Below are 13,271 nucleotides of genomic sequence, written 5' to 3'. Positions count from 1 at the left end.
CCGTTAGCCCCGATCGGATTCCCGTCTTCAACGCCTTCGTCCACGCAAGCCATTTGTTCCTCCGGTCGTGCTTCTGCCTACGTGGTTGTGCGCGCTCTCGTCTGCCTTCTCTACCCTAGTCTCTCGTTTCTACTATTTAATTGTTCAATTTGCCCTCCGGGGTCGCCCGTTGATCTGGTCTCGTTGGTGATAACAACAACCCAACGTCGAACCATATCGTCATCGTCAGGAACTGTTGCCTTTCATGACGGAGAGAACCGATTAAGTTGAATTTATTATCGCTCGGAATCACACCATGGCGCAACAACCTTCGAAACCGAAATGGAAGGTTGGGTCCTTCTTCCAGCAAGCAGTCGCCGGCGTAGAGTCGAGACTGGATCTGATTTTGGCGGAAGAGGAAGAGCAAAAACAGTCGCAATCTAAATCTGCGACCGGAAAACCGAACCAGAGCGGCAGTATGCTCATCCTTGCTCCCCGTCTTACTTGTACTAACGACGCTCCAGACATATCTCGGAGTTCATCCAATGCGCGCAAAAACGACCGCCTTCAAGAACGTCTCGCGCGAGCCGTTGTAAAGAACAATGCGCCGGGAAATGTTAGCTCATCCTCCCCTCCGAGCCGTGTCGCTTCGCCTGTCTCGAGTCTGGCCGCCAGCAACGATGCGCGTTCGAGTTTGGATGTCGAATCGAATTCCGAGTCCCCCGATAAAACCGAGAAGCTTTCCCGGAGCCCTCCCCCGCAAGAAGAAACGGCCGACCCGAGAACCAGCCATGATTCGAGCGTTCCTTCACGAACTTCGAAAGAGATTGTCGCTTCGTCTGCCGATGATGCTGTACCCAGCGACAGTGGGACTGAGATTGTAGCCGAAACCTCTGAAGATGTGGCTGGTCCTACAGATCCACCAACAGACGAACCTACCAATCCTCCACGCACGTCAGTAGAAACTGCTACAGCCTTTCCAGATACATCAGTCAATGGCGATGATAAAACGGTCGCACAGTTGCAGGAGGAACACAAGGCGGCCGAATCGCGATGGCAGGAAGAAATGTACGGGTATATCGAGCGAATCGACGCCTTGCAGTCTAAGTTGAAATATCTTTCCAAAGAAGCTGCAGACTCTGCGAAGAAGGCAGCAGCGACAGCGGACCCTGGGAGTGTCGAAAAGCAGTTGCGAGAGAAGGATGAGAGAATAGCATTGCTATTGGAGGAAGGTCAGAAACTTTCGAAAACCGAGATGGACCACCGGACGGCAATCAAGAAGCTCCGGCAGCAGTTATCGGACAACTCCAAGCTTCAAACGGAACAGAAAAAGAAAACCGACCGGCTGGAGAGGGATCTGGCTAGCTCAGAGGTGCGGGCTAAACGAGCGGAGGCGGCAGAGAAACGGGCAACCGGTTCTCTCACTTCCCAGTCTAAGATCTCCCGAGATCTTGATGCAGTCACTTCCGAGCGGGATGCGCTAAGCCAGACTGTCGAGGAGATGAAAGGCCAGCTTACTAGAGCCGTTGCGCGCGCTGAGGCCGCCGAGGAGAAAGCCCATTCGGATGCCCTGGAACAGGAAAAGCGAAATGCTTCCGCACTGGAAGAAGAGCTGACCAGTACCAAGATTGAGCGTGATATCAGCGAGGAGAAATTCAGGAGAGAGATCAGCGACCTGAAAGAGGTCATTGGACAAGAAAAGGAGAGAGCTCGGATGTTAGAAGCTGAGCTGAAAGGCGAGCAGTCAATCCTCGAGAGTAAGATGGAGTCGCTTCGTTCGAAAGCGGAGGAAGCCTCGTCTGGGGTCGCCAGCGATACTCAGGCCAAGCTTCTGCGGCAGATCGAGACATTGCAAACACAGTACGCCGTGGCCAGTGAAAACTGGCAAGCCTTAGAGGGCTCTTTGATGGCGCGACTAGCCAATGTCGAAAAGGAGCGAGACGAAGTCGCTAAGCGAGAAGGGGAGATGAGACGCAAGATCCGAGAAGTGGTATGGACCAAAATGAAACTCTATAATCGGGAACGATATGCTAACATCAATGCCATGGATAGAGCCTTAAGGTCAAGAGAACCGAAGAAGAACTAGAGAATGCCAAAGAAACCGAGCAGGATCTGGAGAGCAGACTAGAAGAACGCGGCCAAGAGCTACAGAAACTAGAGCAGAAGCTACAGAAATCCAGCGACGATCTGAAGACAGCCCAAAACGACCTCGTCGAACAGAAGAAGGTGTGGGATGCGACATGGACGCAGAAGCTCGAAGAGGAACGGTCCAAGATTCGCGATCACTCTCCCTCGCCAATGCACCTGCTCCGGACAGAATCCCCCGTGGGCTTCAGTCGCCGATCGAGCAACCTGGAGCCCGTCGGCTCTCTGTCCGACCACCGGCCCACGAGCCGTCGTCCCTCGACCTTGCAAATGACGTCGTCAGAAATTGGCACTCCTCCGCGACAGAACTCCTTCCCTGCCTCTGTCGCAAACGGTATATCGATACATCAGATCCCCGAGACCCCTGGCATTTCGTACGAGCCGGATGAATTCTTCACCGGGATAGGCACCCCGTCCGCTCACGGAGGCGCGCAGTCGCGCGGAATCAACGACATCATTTCCGAGTCCACCGTCGGTGCCGGTCCCTCCGTTCAACTGGTCGAACGCATGAGCGCCACGGTCCGTCGATTAGAGAGCGAGCGAGCAGCGTCGAAAGACGAACTTGCCCGGATCACCACCCAGCGCGACGAGGCCCGACAGCAAGTCGTCGACTTGATGCGGGAGTCTGAAGAGAAGAAGGAGTCTGACGATCGGATCCAGGAACTCGAGAATCGACTGGAAGATCTCGACCAGCGGTACCAGACCACGTTGGAGATGCTAGGTGAGAAGAGTGAGCAGGTGGAAGAGCTGCAGGCTGATATTACCGATCTCAAGAAGATCTATCGTGAGTTGGTCGACAGTACTATGAAATGAGCGATGCATAGACTCCGAAAAGCCCTAATTTTTATTTTTCGTCGTTTTTGCCCCTTTATTATTTACAATATTCTTTTCTTGTATATATAGCATTTCACGGTAGATGGGTTCCGATTTAGACGACGTTATGTGATACAAAATTCTACTAGAAAACTCATCTTTTGTAGTGAACTGTTTATGATCAATATGCCCTTGAACACAAAGCTAGCTCTGTAGAATCTCATTCGCGGTGGTCACCGCGGCGATTGAATGACCTTGACTTCATGCTGGTTATATTGAATTGATGTAGGAAGAAAGAGGTCTTGCATGGCGTTGCATACATAAAGTCTGGGTATCTGGATTGTTACGCCCCCTTTCTCTTTGCTAATCCGCGTCATCAGGACCATAGTCTTTTTACAATTCAATGCCTTCCCTCTCAGCAGTCTGGATTATATACCCCTTGACCTAGATCCAAACCATTAGCATCATCTTCAACCAAGCCAGAACTACCAGGTAGCGTCAAACCAGGGGGAAAGTAAAACAAACCTTCCCATCAGGAGCCATATCGATCGCCAATCTCCCATCAGCATCCCTCTTATCCGTCTCCGCACCTGCCTTGAGCAACGTGATCGCAGCGTCGCCATGGCCTTCACAGATAGCATGATGCAGCGCCGTCATGCCATCCATATCCGTCGCATTGGCTGGACTCTTTCCATCTTTCAGCAGAATGTTGATGATGGCCGTCGACCCGATCGCGGCGGCCCGGTGAAGGGGTAGCTGTCCGCGCTTATCCTTAACTCTGGCGCTGCATTTATTGGCTATTAGGGTGCGGACGGTGGAGATATTGGCTTTGGAGGTTGCGAAGTGGAGTGCATTCTGTGTAGGGATGCCGTTCATTCGATGGTCAGCGGTCTGTTTTTCTTTGCTTCTCTTGCGTGCATGGGGAGTGGAGGGAGTGGAGGGAGTGGTGTGTACCTGACCGGAGTTACTCTTGGCTGTTACGTCGGCGCCTTTTCGAAGTAATAGCTCGATGATCGGGTCGCCTTCTGCGTTTTTCAAGCTGGATGCAATCATCAACGGGGTCCAGCCTGATCCGTCCTATGAATCTCATGAGTTTCTTTCTATGAACCGTGGATGAAACGATGGCGCAAACCTCGACATCGGGATCAAAGTTCTTGGTCGACACTAGAAGCTCGACGATGGGAAGGTGGTTGTATGCAACGGCCCAGTGAATGGGTAGACGTTCATCGTCATCTTTCGTGTTGGCTAGCTTCGGGTTCGCCTGGGATTTCGTTAGATTATGTTGTCCAGCATATCATCGGTGCTGTCCATTAGCTGGAGACAGCTTTGGCGGATGGATGCGGGGCAGTTTGCGGGCACTCACGTTCACGAGAGATTCGGCCGTTTGAGCTAGAGAAAGTTAGAGATTATGCGCAGTACTCATACGGATGGAAATGCGTACTTTTGCCCTCCCGAGCAGCCTCGTGGAGAGGGAATTTGGCGTCGTGATCGGGATCCATGGTGTTATCGATGGCGGTTCTGGAGAGATCGGATGATTGTCGGAGATGCGATAAGAACGAGCGGGAGTCGACATCTTACTGCCTTACTGCCTCAGGCATCAACAGCTCTCCGCCAAAAGTCGAACAGGAAATTAAGTCGATCTCGTCCCGTCCGTCGCACTTCCTCCTCCCACTCCCTTTCGCCGTCCACCATTCGCTTTTCCGGACGTGTTCTCTGTTTGTCGAGCAGTATTTGGAGGATCTTGGACCTCCATTATTCCCCGCATTCAACAGCCCTAGCCCTTGACAGGGGATTAGGATCCTAACGACACGCTCTTTCTCGTTCACGCCTCTCGCGATCACGTCGAAGTAGCTCCGCCACCGTTCGAGATTCTTGACCCTACAACACTACACACCCTTCAATCGCAAAAATGGACGTCGCTCCATCCCCCCTTTCGCCGGAAGATGCCGTGCGCACGTCTGCCAAAAGAACCGCCGAACTGTTCGGATCCGACTACCTCATGGTCACGCCCTCGACAGGAAACGGCTCAATCGGAGTCTCGTACCGCCGCAAAGCTGAATACCAGGATGTGAAGGAGCTCCCGCCAGCTCTCGCCGAAAAGCAAGCTAACGCTGCCGCCGCCGGGCGCGCAAAGCGGCCAAAGACTCGCATGCAGGCGCAAGCGCCCGTGGACGGTAGCGGCGCCTCCATGTCCCTGGTGAAGAGACCTGCTGGTCCCCAGGCCGGTGGCGTCGGTGGCGAGAACGAACCCAAGAGTCTGATCCAGCGACCCTCCGCGACGCGACAACAGAGACCCGACTGGCATGCGCCTTGGAAGCTGATGCGTGTGATTTCCGGACACTTGGGATGGGTGCGGGCTTTGGCCGTGGAGCCGAACAACGAGTGGTTTGCTAGTGGTGCGGGTGACCGAACGATCAAGATCTGGAACCTTGCGACGGGCGCCCTGCGCTTGACGCTGACGGGTCACATCTCGACGGTGCGTGGCCTGGCGGTGTCGCCTCGCCACCCGTATCTCTTCTCCTGCGGTGAAGATAAGATGGTCAAGTGCTGGGATTTGGAAACGAATAAGGTCATCCGCCACTACCACGGTCATCTCAGTGGTGTGTACACGCTGGGTCTTCACCCGCGTCTCGACCTCCTGGTCACTGGTGGTCGTGACGGCGCCGTCCGAGTCTGGGACATGCGGACCCGAAGCAACGTGCACGTCCTGACTGGCCACAAGGGCACCATCGCCGACGTGCAATGCCAGGAAGCCGACCCGCAGATCATCTCCGGCTCGCTCGACGCCACCGTGCGACTGTGGGATCTCGCCGCGGGCAAGTCCATGGGCGTGCTCACCCACCACAAGAAGGGCGTGCGGAACATCGTCACCCATCCCCGGGAATTCACCTTCGCCAGTGCCAGCACCGGCAGCATCAAGCAATGGAAGTGCCCGGAGGGCGACTTCATGCAGAACTTCGACGGCCACAACGCCGTCATCAACTCGCTCGCCGTCAACGAAGACAACGTCCTCTTCTCCGGCGGCGACAACGGCTCCATGTCCTTCTGGGATTGGAAGACCGGTTACCGCTTCCAGTCCATCGACACCACCGCCCAGCCCGGTTCCCTGGACGCCGAAGCCGGCATCATGGCCTCCACCTTCGACCGCACCGGTCTGCGTCTGATCACCGGCGAAGCCGATAAGACCATCAAGGTCTGGAAGCAGGATGATGAGGCCACGCCCGAGTCGCATCCCGTTACCTGGGCACCTACGCTGGGCCGTCAGAGATATTAGATTCCTTCTTACATCCTGTCTGCCTCTCTTTCTTATACCCCCGCGCTATTAAACGGTTGGATTAATTTCTCTATCTTTTTCAAGGAGAAGGGAATCCACCGACCTAAAGAAACCTTTAACCTACCTACTTACTTTGACCATCCATCTCTCGAAATTATTTACATGTTCTGCGCACTTTGAGGCGTTCAGCGTTTTTGATGTCATCCAGTTACTTATCTGTTGGAATTGGGGAGGGTTTGCAAAAGGAATTGATTGACTGACTCTTCTTTATTCTTTATTCTTTGCCACCCTGTGGTTGTTTGTATTATATGAAACGTAAGATTCTTTACTTAAACTATCTATGGCTGTGTGTTCACTGTTGTGCTTTGACATCGATATAAAGTAGAATGGGTATCATTTATAATTAAACTATCGACTTACGTGGTTGTGTACTAGCTACCCGCCGAATTTCTAGATGATCTGAATACCACCGCACTGATATACGCCATATATGCTTCCTAACGTTTACCTTGGGAACGATAAAAGGACAGTTAGGTGTCTAAGAATCCATCCCCAGTCCCAGCGCCTTCGCTTCGACATCTTCTCGGAAAGCAATCTTGACATCCTCGACGGCCACTCGGAGCCTCACTTTCCCCGTGCGGTCTCCCCTGTTCGATAGCAAGGCGTTGCCGGCAGGTCCTCGGGCTCCGGTCCCGTATTCAACGGCCAGGACACCCGAGTTCATGAGCTCCATGGCGGCGTGGCCGAGGGATCGCACACGTGATGTGTTACTCCCGCCACTGAGCAGGAACTCTTTGACTCCGGTGCCGGCGGCACCTGCCACGGCTACAGCGGCGTCGGCGATCCGTTTCGCTTCATCGATGACGTCGCCGAAGGTGGATTCGGAGATGCCGGTTCTTTTGATGCGGGCCAGGAGAGCGGCGAGGAAGAGTTTGGCGGAGAGGGGCAGGCAGCGGAGGGATTGTTGGAGGGGGGTGGAGGTGGCTTCTTGGATCGCTTGCTTGATGGTGGCGATGGTAACGCGGCCGGTAGATTGTTTCTGGGGAGGAGGGTCTTTTGAAGGCGATTCGCTGATCGTAGGGAGGGTGGCTTGTTTGGTGGATTTTTGTTTGCGAGCCGGGGTCTTGCTAGGGGTCGGGGGAAGGGACTCGGTGTCGTCGCCATTGGGTTGATCTAAGCTTGAGACCCTGGCCGCGGCATCGCTGGTCTGCTCTGCGATTTCCACGGCGCGACGGCAGATGTCCAATGCGCGGCGAGCGTCACCACTGACGGCGGCTACCTTTCGACTGGCAAATTGGACGGCGTCCGCATCGACAATGTTTCCTGGAACGTTTGCCAGGCGGGTGCTGATAATCTCCATGAGGTCGGTATGCTTGTAGCCGGGGAACGTGATACGAGTCAGGCCTAGACGGCTGGAGATCTTGTTGCTGAGGGTTCGCTCGGGCAAGTCCATGGTGTTTGCGACGGCAAGGACAATGAGACGGGAATGGCGCAGGGCTGGCCAGTTGAAGAAATTGTACATCACAGACTGGTTCTTCGTGACAAGTTGATCCAGTTCATCCATGAGAACGACACACGACACTCGTCGAGGGGACGGATGTGAGAATTCCCTTTCCAATAGGTCGAGTGCGTGGGAAGGAGAAACGCGGTCACCTTTCAGAGCCTCCCACAATAGCGAGTAAGATTGGTGAGGATCTGTCACTTTCATTCCGTTGATTTCGACGAAGATGAAATCATCCATCTCCTCCGCTAACACTGCGCCATTGAGCTGCGCAACTACCTCACGCACTGTTGCCGTCTTCCCCGTTCCCGGCGTCCCGGAAATATAGATACAGGTTCCGGTCCCCTCCATGATCGCAGAGCTCAAGTGCGTATAGACTGTATCGAACTCGTTCTTTCGGCATGGAAGCGACGTGGGGACTGTGGACACATGCAACAGGTTGCGTGCCTGACGGTATGGGGAAGCAAAGTGGGTAGGAGAGAGAACGCGAGTTCCGAGAGGGGTGAACTCGAGCGGTCTCTTGACAACGATTCTATCAAAGATACAATTAGTGTCTATATTGGTTGTTATGGGGAAAGGTATGCGCGCCTTACCTCTTGTGAGTTGGCGTTGTCAGAGGCTTTTGTCGTCGTGACTGAGGAGTGGTAGCCGTCGAGGCGACTTTCTGTCTTTTTCTCGGGGTCGTGGGTGTGAAGTCATCGTCCTCTTTGATGTCCTCATACTATTGGATCTATTAGCATCGTGAATACCCTCGGGTCATGATGTGAGCGGCAACTCACATCATTGTCAACTTGTTTGCGCTTCTTGGCCGATTTCAGGCCGTTCTTGATCATGCTAATCAGGTCGAAGATCTTATCTTCTTGGTAGACTTGTTCCCAAACAAACTCATCGGTGTATCGTCCCTGGAGTTGATTGACTCCTCTGCGGCAGACAATGCACTTGTTGTACTCGGCCAATTCGTCCTTTCCCTTCGGAGGGGTGCCGTTCGGGTACTTGGCGTAAAAAGCATCCTTTGACATCACCATGGCTTTACCATTGATCGAGGACAGAGGGTTTATGTTGAGATCCGCCGTCAGATACTGCTCATTGGACAAAGCATCCGACCGTCGCTTGTTTCGTGTTGACATGAACTCATCCGGCGAGGCGAACCACATGATGTTGACCGATTTAAGGACCTCTCCCTCAGCCTCATCGTCATCTTCTTCCAGAAACTCGGTAATGATGCCAACCCAATCTTTCCCAGGCTCGGGAGACTTGAGAAGCACCACTTGTCCCAGTCGGCATTCGAACGAGCCCATCCGAGCTCCGACGATCCTTCGGCGGTTCTTTGCGTTCGGGCGGGTTGAGCGTCTCCGGCTTGACCTCGGGGTATCGTCCGCAGCACCGGCCGCTGTGTTTTCTACCGCATTATCCTCGGCGTCTTCGTCGTATATCCAGTCCCAAGGGAGGTCTTCATCGCCAAGCTCGTCGTCGGAGTCGTCGCGGACCAGGCCTCCCTTGGTCATCCACTGCTGGGCGCGCTTTCGAGCATTGCGCTTGTGAGCCTGCAATTGATTAGATTCGTCCGCAGGGTCTGGAGTCATCTCCGTCATGAAGGGCGTCAATGGCTAGGAGCAATATCCGGGGGAAAGCTTGAACGGCAGGGAAGGCAAAGCTGGCGCAGGGAGAAAAAGAAGCATCACGTCGGGAAAGGAAAGGCGCGTCGTCCACTTTTTTCCCATTCGGGCTTAGCGCAGATCGCAGCTGATCAGCCAATCCAAGGTCTCCGTTGGATCTATACAATCACCAGTGACTACAGGTAGGTAGATGGATGGAATGAGGGATTTCACCTCTGCATGGTGATTTCAGTGAATTCTCAGAATCATCTACTCTGATATCTTCCATGTTCTTCTAGGTTCTTCTAGGTTGCACTATCAACCTAGGAGAGAGTCTCCAGGATTCACTCCAGAAATTCACAGCCAATGCAGCTATCCGGTCCCACTGGCGGCCATTAACCTTATGTCTTAAACCTGGTGGGAGGTACCACTGCTCGGAAATTTACAGGGAAGGTACTTCCCCTCACCTGCCCGTTTGACAAAGACAACAAGCACGGCACGTGTCATTCCCTTCTGGGCCCTCCCCAGTGTTTCCTTCACTGGTTTTCTTTCTTTCACTTCTCATTGCTCCTCTCTGAACCACCCCCCTCTTCTGTAATCTTTCCTCTTCTCGTTCCTGGTCTGTATTTATCTGTAGATAGTCGTCTACTCTTTGTCGTACTTCATTCTATCGTTTCTCATAGTCTGAATTCCGCTCGTACAGCAGTAGGGTGTCTAACTGTTGGTCAGCACACACTGCTCTCGCTTGACTCTCTAGTGTCATTGCATCAAGCTCTCACAGTAGCGGTCCTCTCTTATCGTCTGTTATCTTACTGGTTGTTGCCACGTTCGGCCTACGAAGAATGGAGTAAGTAAATGGCCAGTCTACTCTAGTTTTCTATATCAGCTAACTCTACTGTAGCCACGAGACTTCAGGCGCGCAAGGTTAGATTGACTCCCTGCTCCCCATTAGATCTGAGTTTCTCTGTCTAGTGAGTTATCTACTGTACCCACAAAGATTGCTGACTCTTTTTGCAGAATGGAACTTGCCTGGATACGGATGTGTCAAGCTGAAAGAGCCCAAGCCAGCTTCCAAGCCTACTACAACTCAAGAGCCCATTTCCAAAACCCAAGGCCCTGCCGCGAAAAAGCCTCCCAGCCAAAAGCCAAAGGGTGGAATACCGATTGAGATACCTAGTGGAAAGTCATCCTTCGAGAATCGGTCAAGAGGCTGGGCTCGCGTACCACCGAAAAGCCGCGGCCGCGGTGGGTTCCGTGATACATCGTGGTCTGCAGTTCCTCCCTCGTCTCGTCAGCTAAGGAATCTCTTTCAGGACTCCCCTGCCAAGTCAAAATGGAGATCGGGAAGCGAGCCAACTTGTGAGTGCCATCGATGTTCCATGTCTATTGATAGAAAGCACTGACGAACTCTAAATTTTCCAGATTCCTTGACGTTGCCCGCCCCCTTTGGTTCCTTCAAACATGAGTATGTTCTGTATCTTCGCTGTGGGATACACTAATATACTAATCGACATGCAGGTTTTTTGGAGTGGCAAGAAGGCATGTTTTAGGCGGAGCCCATTCGGAAGCTCATCCCCAGCAGGAGGTATTTGATGCTATCAGCAAGAGGACTGGTGCATATGTAAAGCCACCCTTGTATAAAGAAACGGTGAGCTACTGAGATTCCTTAAGAATACCGAATTCGAAGTACTAATGATTGAAAGGTAATGTGCATATGGGGTGAAGAGGCCCAGGTTACCGCTGCAAAGGAACTGCTTGAAGGTATCATTTCGAAGTGCATTAGTCTGCAACGTACGTTCAGCAGCAAGAAAGTTGAATGGCCAAAAATCCTCGCCCATTCAGTCAACAAAGAGGCAAATGCCGAGATGGTAGAGAGACACGAGAGCATCATGACCCAGTTGAGGAAGGCACCGGACATGCCCTACGTATTTCCAGAGCAGGTCAGCACATGAAACAATTCTTCTCGCAATACTCGCTTACTGACTCGGCCTCTTAGTTGCTTTTTCTCTGGCCTAAAGAGGGACCTACCATCAAAGAGGCACTTGGACCCGAGCTTGAATCCCTTGACCTAATCAGATCCAAGTTCCTATGCCATGTCTTCATTCCAAAGGATTCACCAGATTTCATTCGTATTCTTGGTCATGACCATGATATCATCAAGCACATCGCCGACCTTTTGAGAACTAAATGGGCCGAAGGGGTTGCGAATAGCAATATCGTATCCAAAGTTTACATTGTCGAGCCACCAGCGGCAGGATATATGAAAAGAAAGATTGTTGTTCAAGAGAGCAATACCCTGCACAAGCCCTCGCTCTCCGGCACCCCATTGTGTGAATCTGAATTGGAAAGCTGGCGCAGCCGAGCAAAGCTTATACAGTCGAAGAACAATGGGCGCATTCTGAACGCCGTCGAAAAATCGTTGCGGGGACTTGTTTTCGTCCGTGGTCATTTGCGCATGCGAGTGAATATTGGCTCATTCATTCTTGAGAATTACCGACTTCCCAAAGAAGACAAATCCTGGTATGGGTTTGAAGAGTTCCGAGAGATGCTGCTGTACGACCAAACCAAAGGCCGCTTGATCCCCGGGTATGCTCTTTCTCTGATCTCATTGATATTCGACCTGCCGGCTAACAATCAAATGCGAGTTAGATTGAAAGTCGACCAAAAAAGACTTCTTGCAAGATGCTACAAAGCAACTCATCTATTCGAGCCCTACGATACTACATGCTCTTCGTTGGAGGATGTAGAGCTTGCGTACTCTGTCAATTTCGAGTTTATAGGCTCGAACAGTTCGATGCTCCGGCTTGAAGCAGAGTTTGCGAGAAGCCCCGGTGCACAAGAGTATGAGATTACGCAGAGACGATGGCTCAGACCTCGCAAGAGTGGCCAAGATACTGAGAGGCAGGCACCTCTGCAGATTGGGGTCATTGATTTTGAAAGGTAAATCCGCCTGAGCCTCTCCTTCCTAATCAGTTATAGCGAGCTAAACTGGTGTAGATCCGACTGGCAGCTCGAGGTCAAGTCTTTGGAGTTTTACGAAGCATCGTCGATCGATGACTCCCTGAAGTCATTTTCTCGTTTAATCGCATTCCGCCGTTCTGGGACCATGCGCGACATCTGTGCAGAGCCTCAGAGGAAGGTGATGTTTCCCCAATCAGCTCCGGTGGCCAGGTTTGTGGAAAAGACAGCCATGCGGTATCTCCTGAAAAACACCGATTACATCCTCGAAATTGCTCGATATGACGAATATAGTCGCGTCAACACTCAAAACTTCCAAGCGCAAGGCCTAGCGGCTATGGTGAGCAGCGAAATCTCTAGTGTCCCATCGACATCATGGGGTGCATCTATCTTTGATCCCCAATGGGACAATTTGCTAGGAGGCCACGCGAATTTGTCAGTCGGGCATTCAGCTGGTTACAACACCGATCTTGATACATTCTTCCCAGCCCAGGTATCCCCGTTTGAAGGCAAGAACACGGGCTTCTGGGAATTTATGTCCTTGGTCAAGAAGATAGCTGCGGTCCTTGGCTCGACTTCACCAAACATTGCGGCCGAGCGCTCCTCTCCGAAGTTTTCCAGTACCAAGAAGCCACGACCTGCTTCACAGGATCCGACTACTTTGGGATCTCAGGGTACCGGTTTGATGCAGGCAGACCTAGGCACTTTGTTTTAATGAGGAATGTGATTGGTTTTCGGGTTTTTTATGTTGCGCTGCTCCGTTAATGAATAATAATTGCTTCTCTTTTTCTTTCTTCTTCCAAATTTTCCTAAAGAAGAAGGTTCAGCTGCCGGGGGCGGACTGCTGGTGAAAAGGGAGGGAGGGGTGTAGAGAGGCAGGGAGAGCCCCGTAGGACCTACCGGGGGGGAATCCGGACGTAGAGTAAAGAACACTGTAGTCTTCCGGTAGGAATAAAAGAGTCGCTATAGTTATGGCGTATGTTCTGGTCTCCAAATACAGACCAAT

General features: G+C 52.3%; 5 protein-coding genes across 5 annotated transcripts; 3 read left to right on the top strand and 2 right to left on the bottom strand.

The window, feature by feature from the left end:
* Positions 1–295: 295 nt before the first annotated feature.
* Positions 296–2,937, top strand: KD926_010494 (M protein repeat protein; the record flags this gene model as incomplete). Its single annotated transcript, XM_053102863.1, has 2 exons — positions 296–1,969; positions 2,032–2,937. The coding sequence occupies 2 exons, from the start codon at positions 296–298 to the stop codon at positions 2,935–2,937; spliced, it is 2,580 nt and encodes an 859-aa protein (XP_052953740.1).
* A 393-nt stretch (positions 2,938–3,330) lies between these two features.
* On the bottom strand, positions 3,331–4,436 carry KD926_010493 (ankyrin repeat domain-containing protein; the record flags this gene model as incomplete). The annotated part of the gene is made up of 5 exons (XM_053102862.1): positions 3,331–3,381; positions 3,463–4,014; positions 4,070–4,198; positions 4,301–4,326; positions 4,379–4,436. 5 exons carry the CDS (start codon positions 4,434–4,436, stop codon positions 3,331–3,333), a joined length of 816 nt encoding a protein of 271 aa, XP_052953739.1.
* Positions 4,437–4,846: 410 nt separating this feature from the next.
* KD926_010492 (WD40 repeat domain-containing protein) lies at positions 4,847–6,211 on the top strand (the record flags this gene model as incomplete). The annotated part of the gene is made up of 1 exon (XM_053102861.1): positions 4,847–6,211. One exon carries the CDS (start codon positions 4,847–4,849, stop codon positions 6,209–6,211), a length of 1,365 nt encoding a protein of 454 aa, XP_052953738.1.
* Positions 6,212–6,749: 538 nt separating this feature from the next.
* Positions 6,750–9,304, bottom strand: KD926_010491 (origin recognition complex subunit 1; the record flags this gene model as incomplete). The annotated part of the gene is made up of 3 exons (XM_053102860.1): positions 6,750–8,244; positions 8,306–8,433; positions 8,492–9,304. 3 exons carry the CDS (start codon positions 9,302–9,304, stop codon positions 6,750–6,752), a joined length of 2,436 nt encoding a protein of 811 aa, XP_052953737.1.
* Positions 9,305–10,149: 845 nt separating this feature from the next.
* On the top strand, positions 10,150–12,980 carry KD926_010490 (uncharacterized protein; the record flags this gene model as incomplete). The annotated part of the gene is made up of 9 exons (XM_053102859.1): positions 10,150–10,154; positions 10,209–10,231; positions 10,325–10,666; positions 10,730–10,772; positions 10,826–10,955; positions 11,011–11,247; positions 11,304–11,893; positions 11,957–12,247; positions 12,305–12,980. 9 exons carry the CDS (start codon positions 10,150–10,152, stop codon positions 12,978–12,980), a joined length of 2,337 nt encoding a protein of 778 aa, XP_052953736.1.
* Positions 12,981–13,271: the final 291 nt, after the last annotated feature.

The sequence above is a fragment of the Aspergillus affinis genome (genome assembly GCF_023601865.1).
Source record: "Aspergillus affinis strain CMG 70 chromosome Unknown NODE_80_length_173233_cov_86_490142, whole genome shotgun sequence".
In the NCBI taxonomy this organism is placed as follows: domain Eukaryota; kingdom Fungi; phylum Ascomycota; class Eurotiomycetes; order Eurotiales; family Aspergillaceae; genus Aspergillus; species Aspergillus affinis.
Note: the sequence above shows the minus strand (reverse complement) of the source record. Positions and strands in the feature narration are given on the sequence as shown.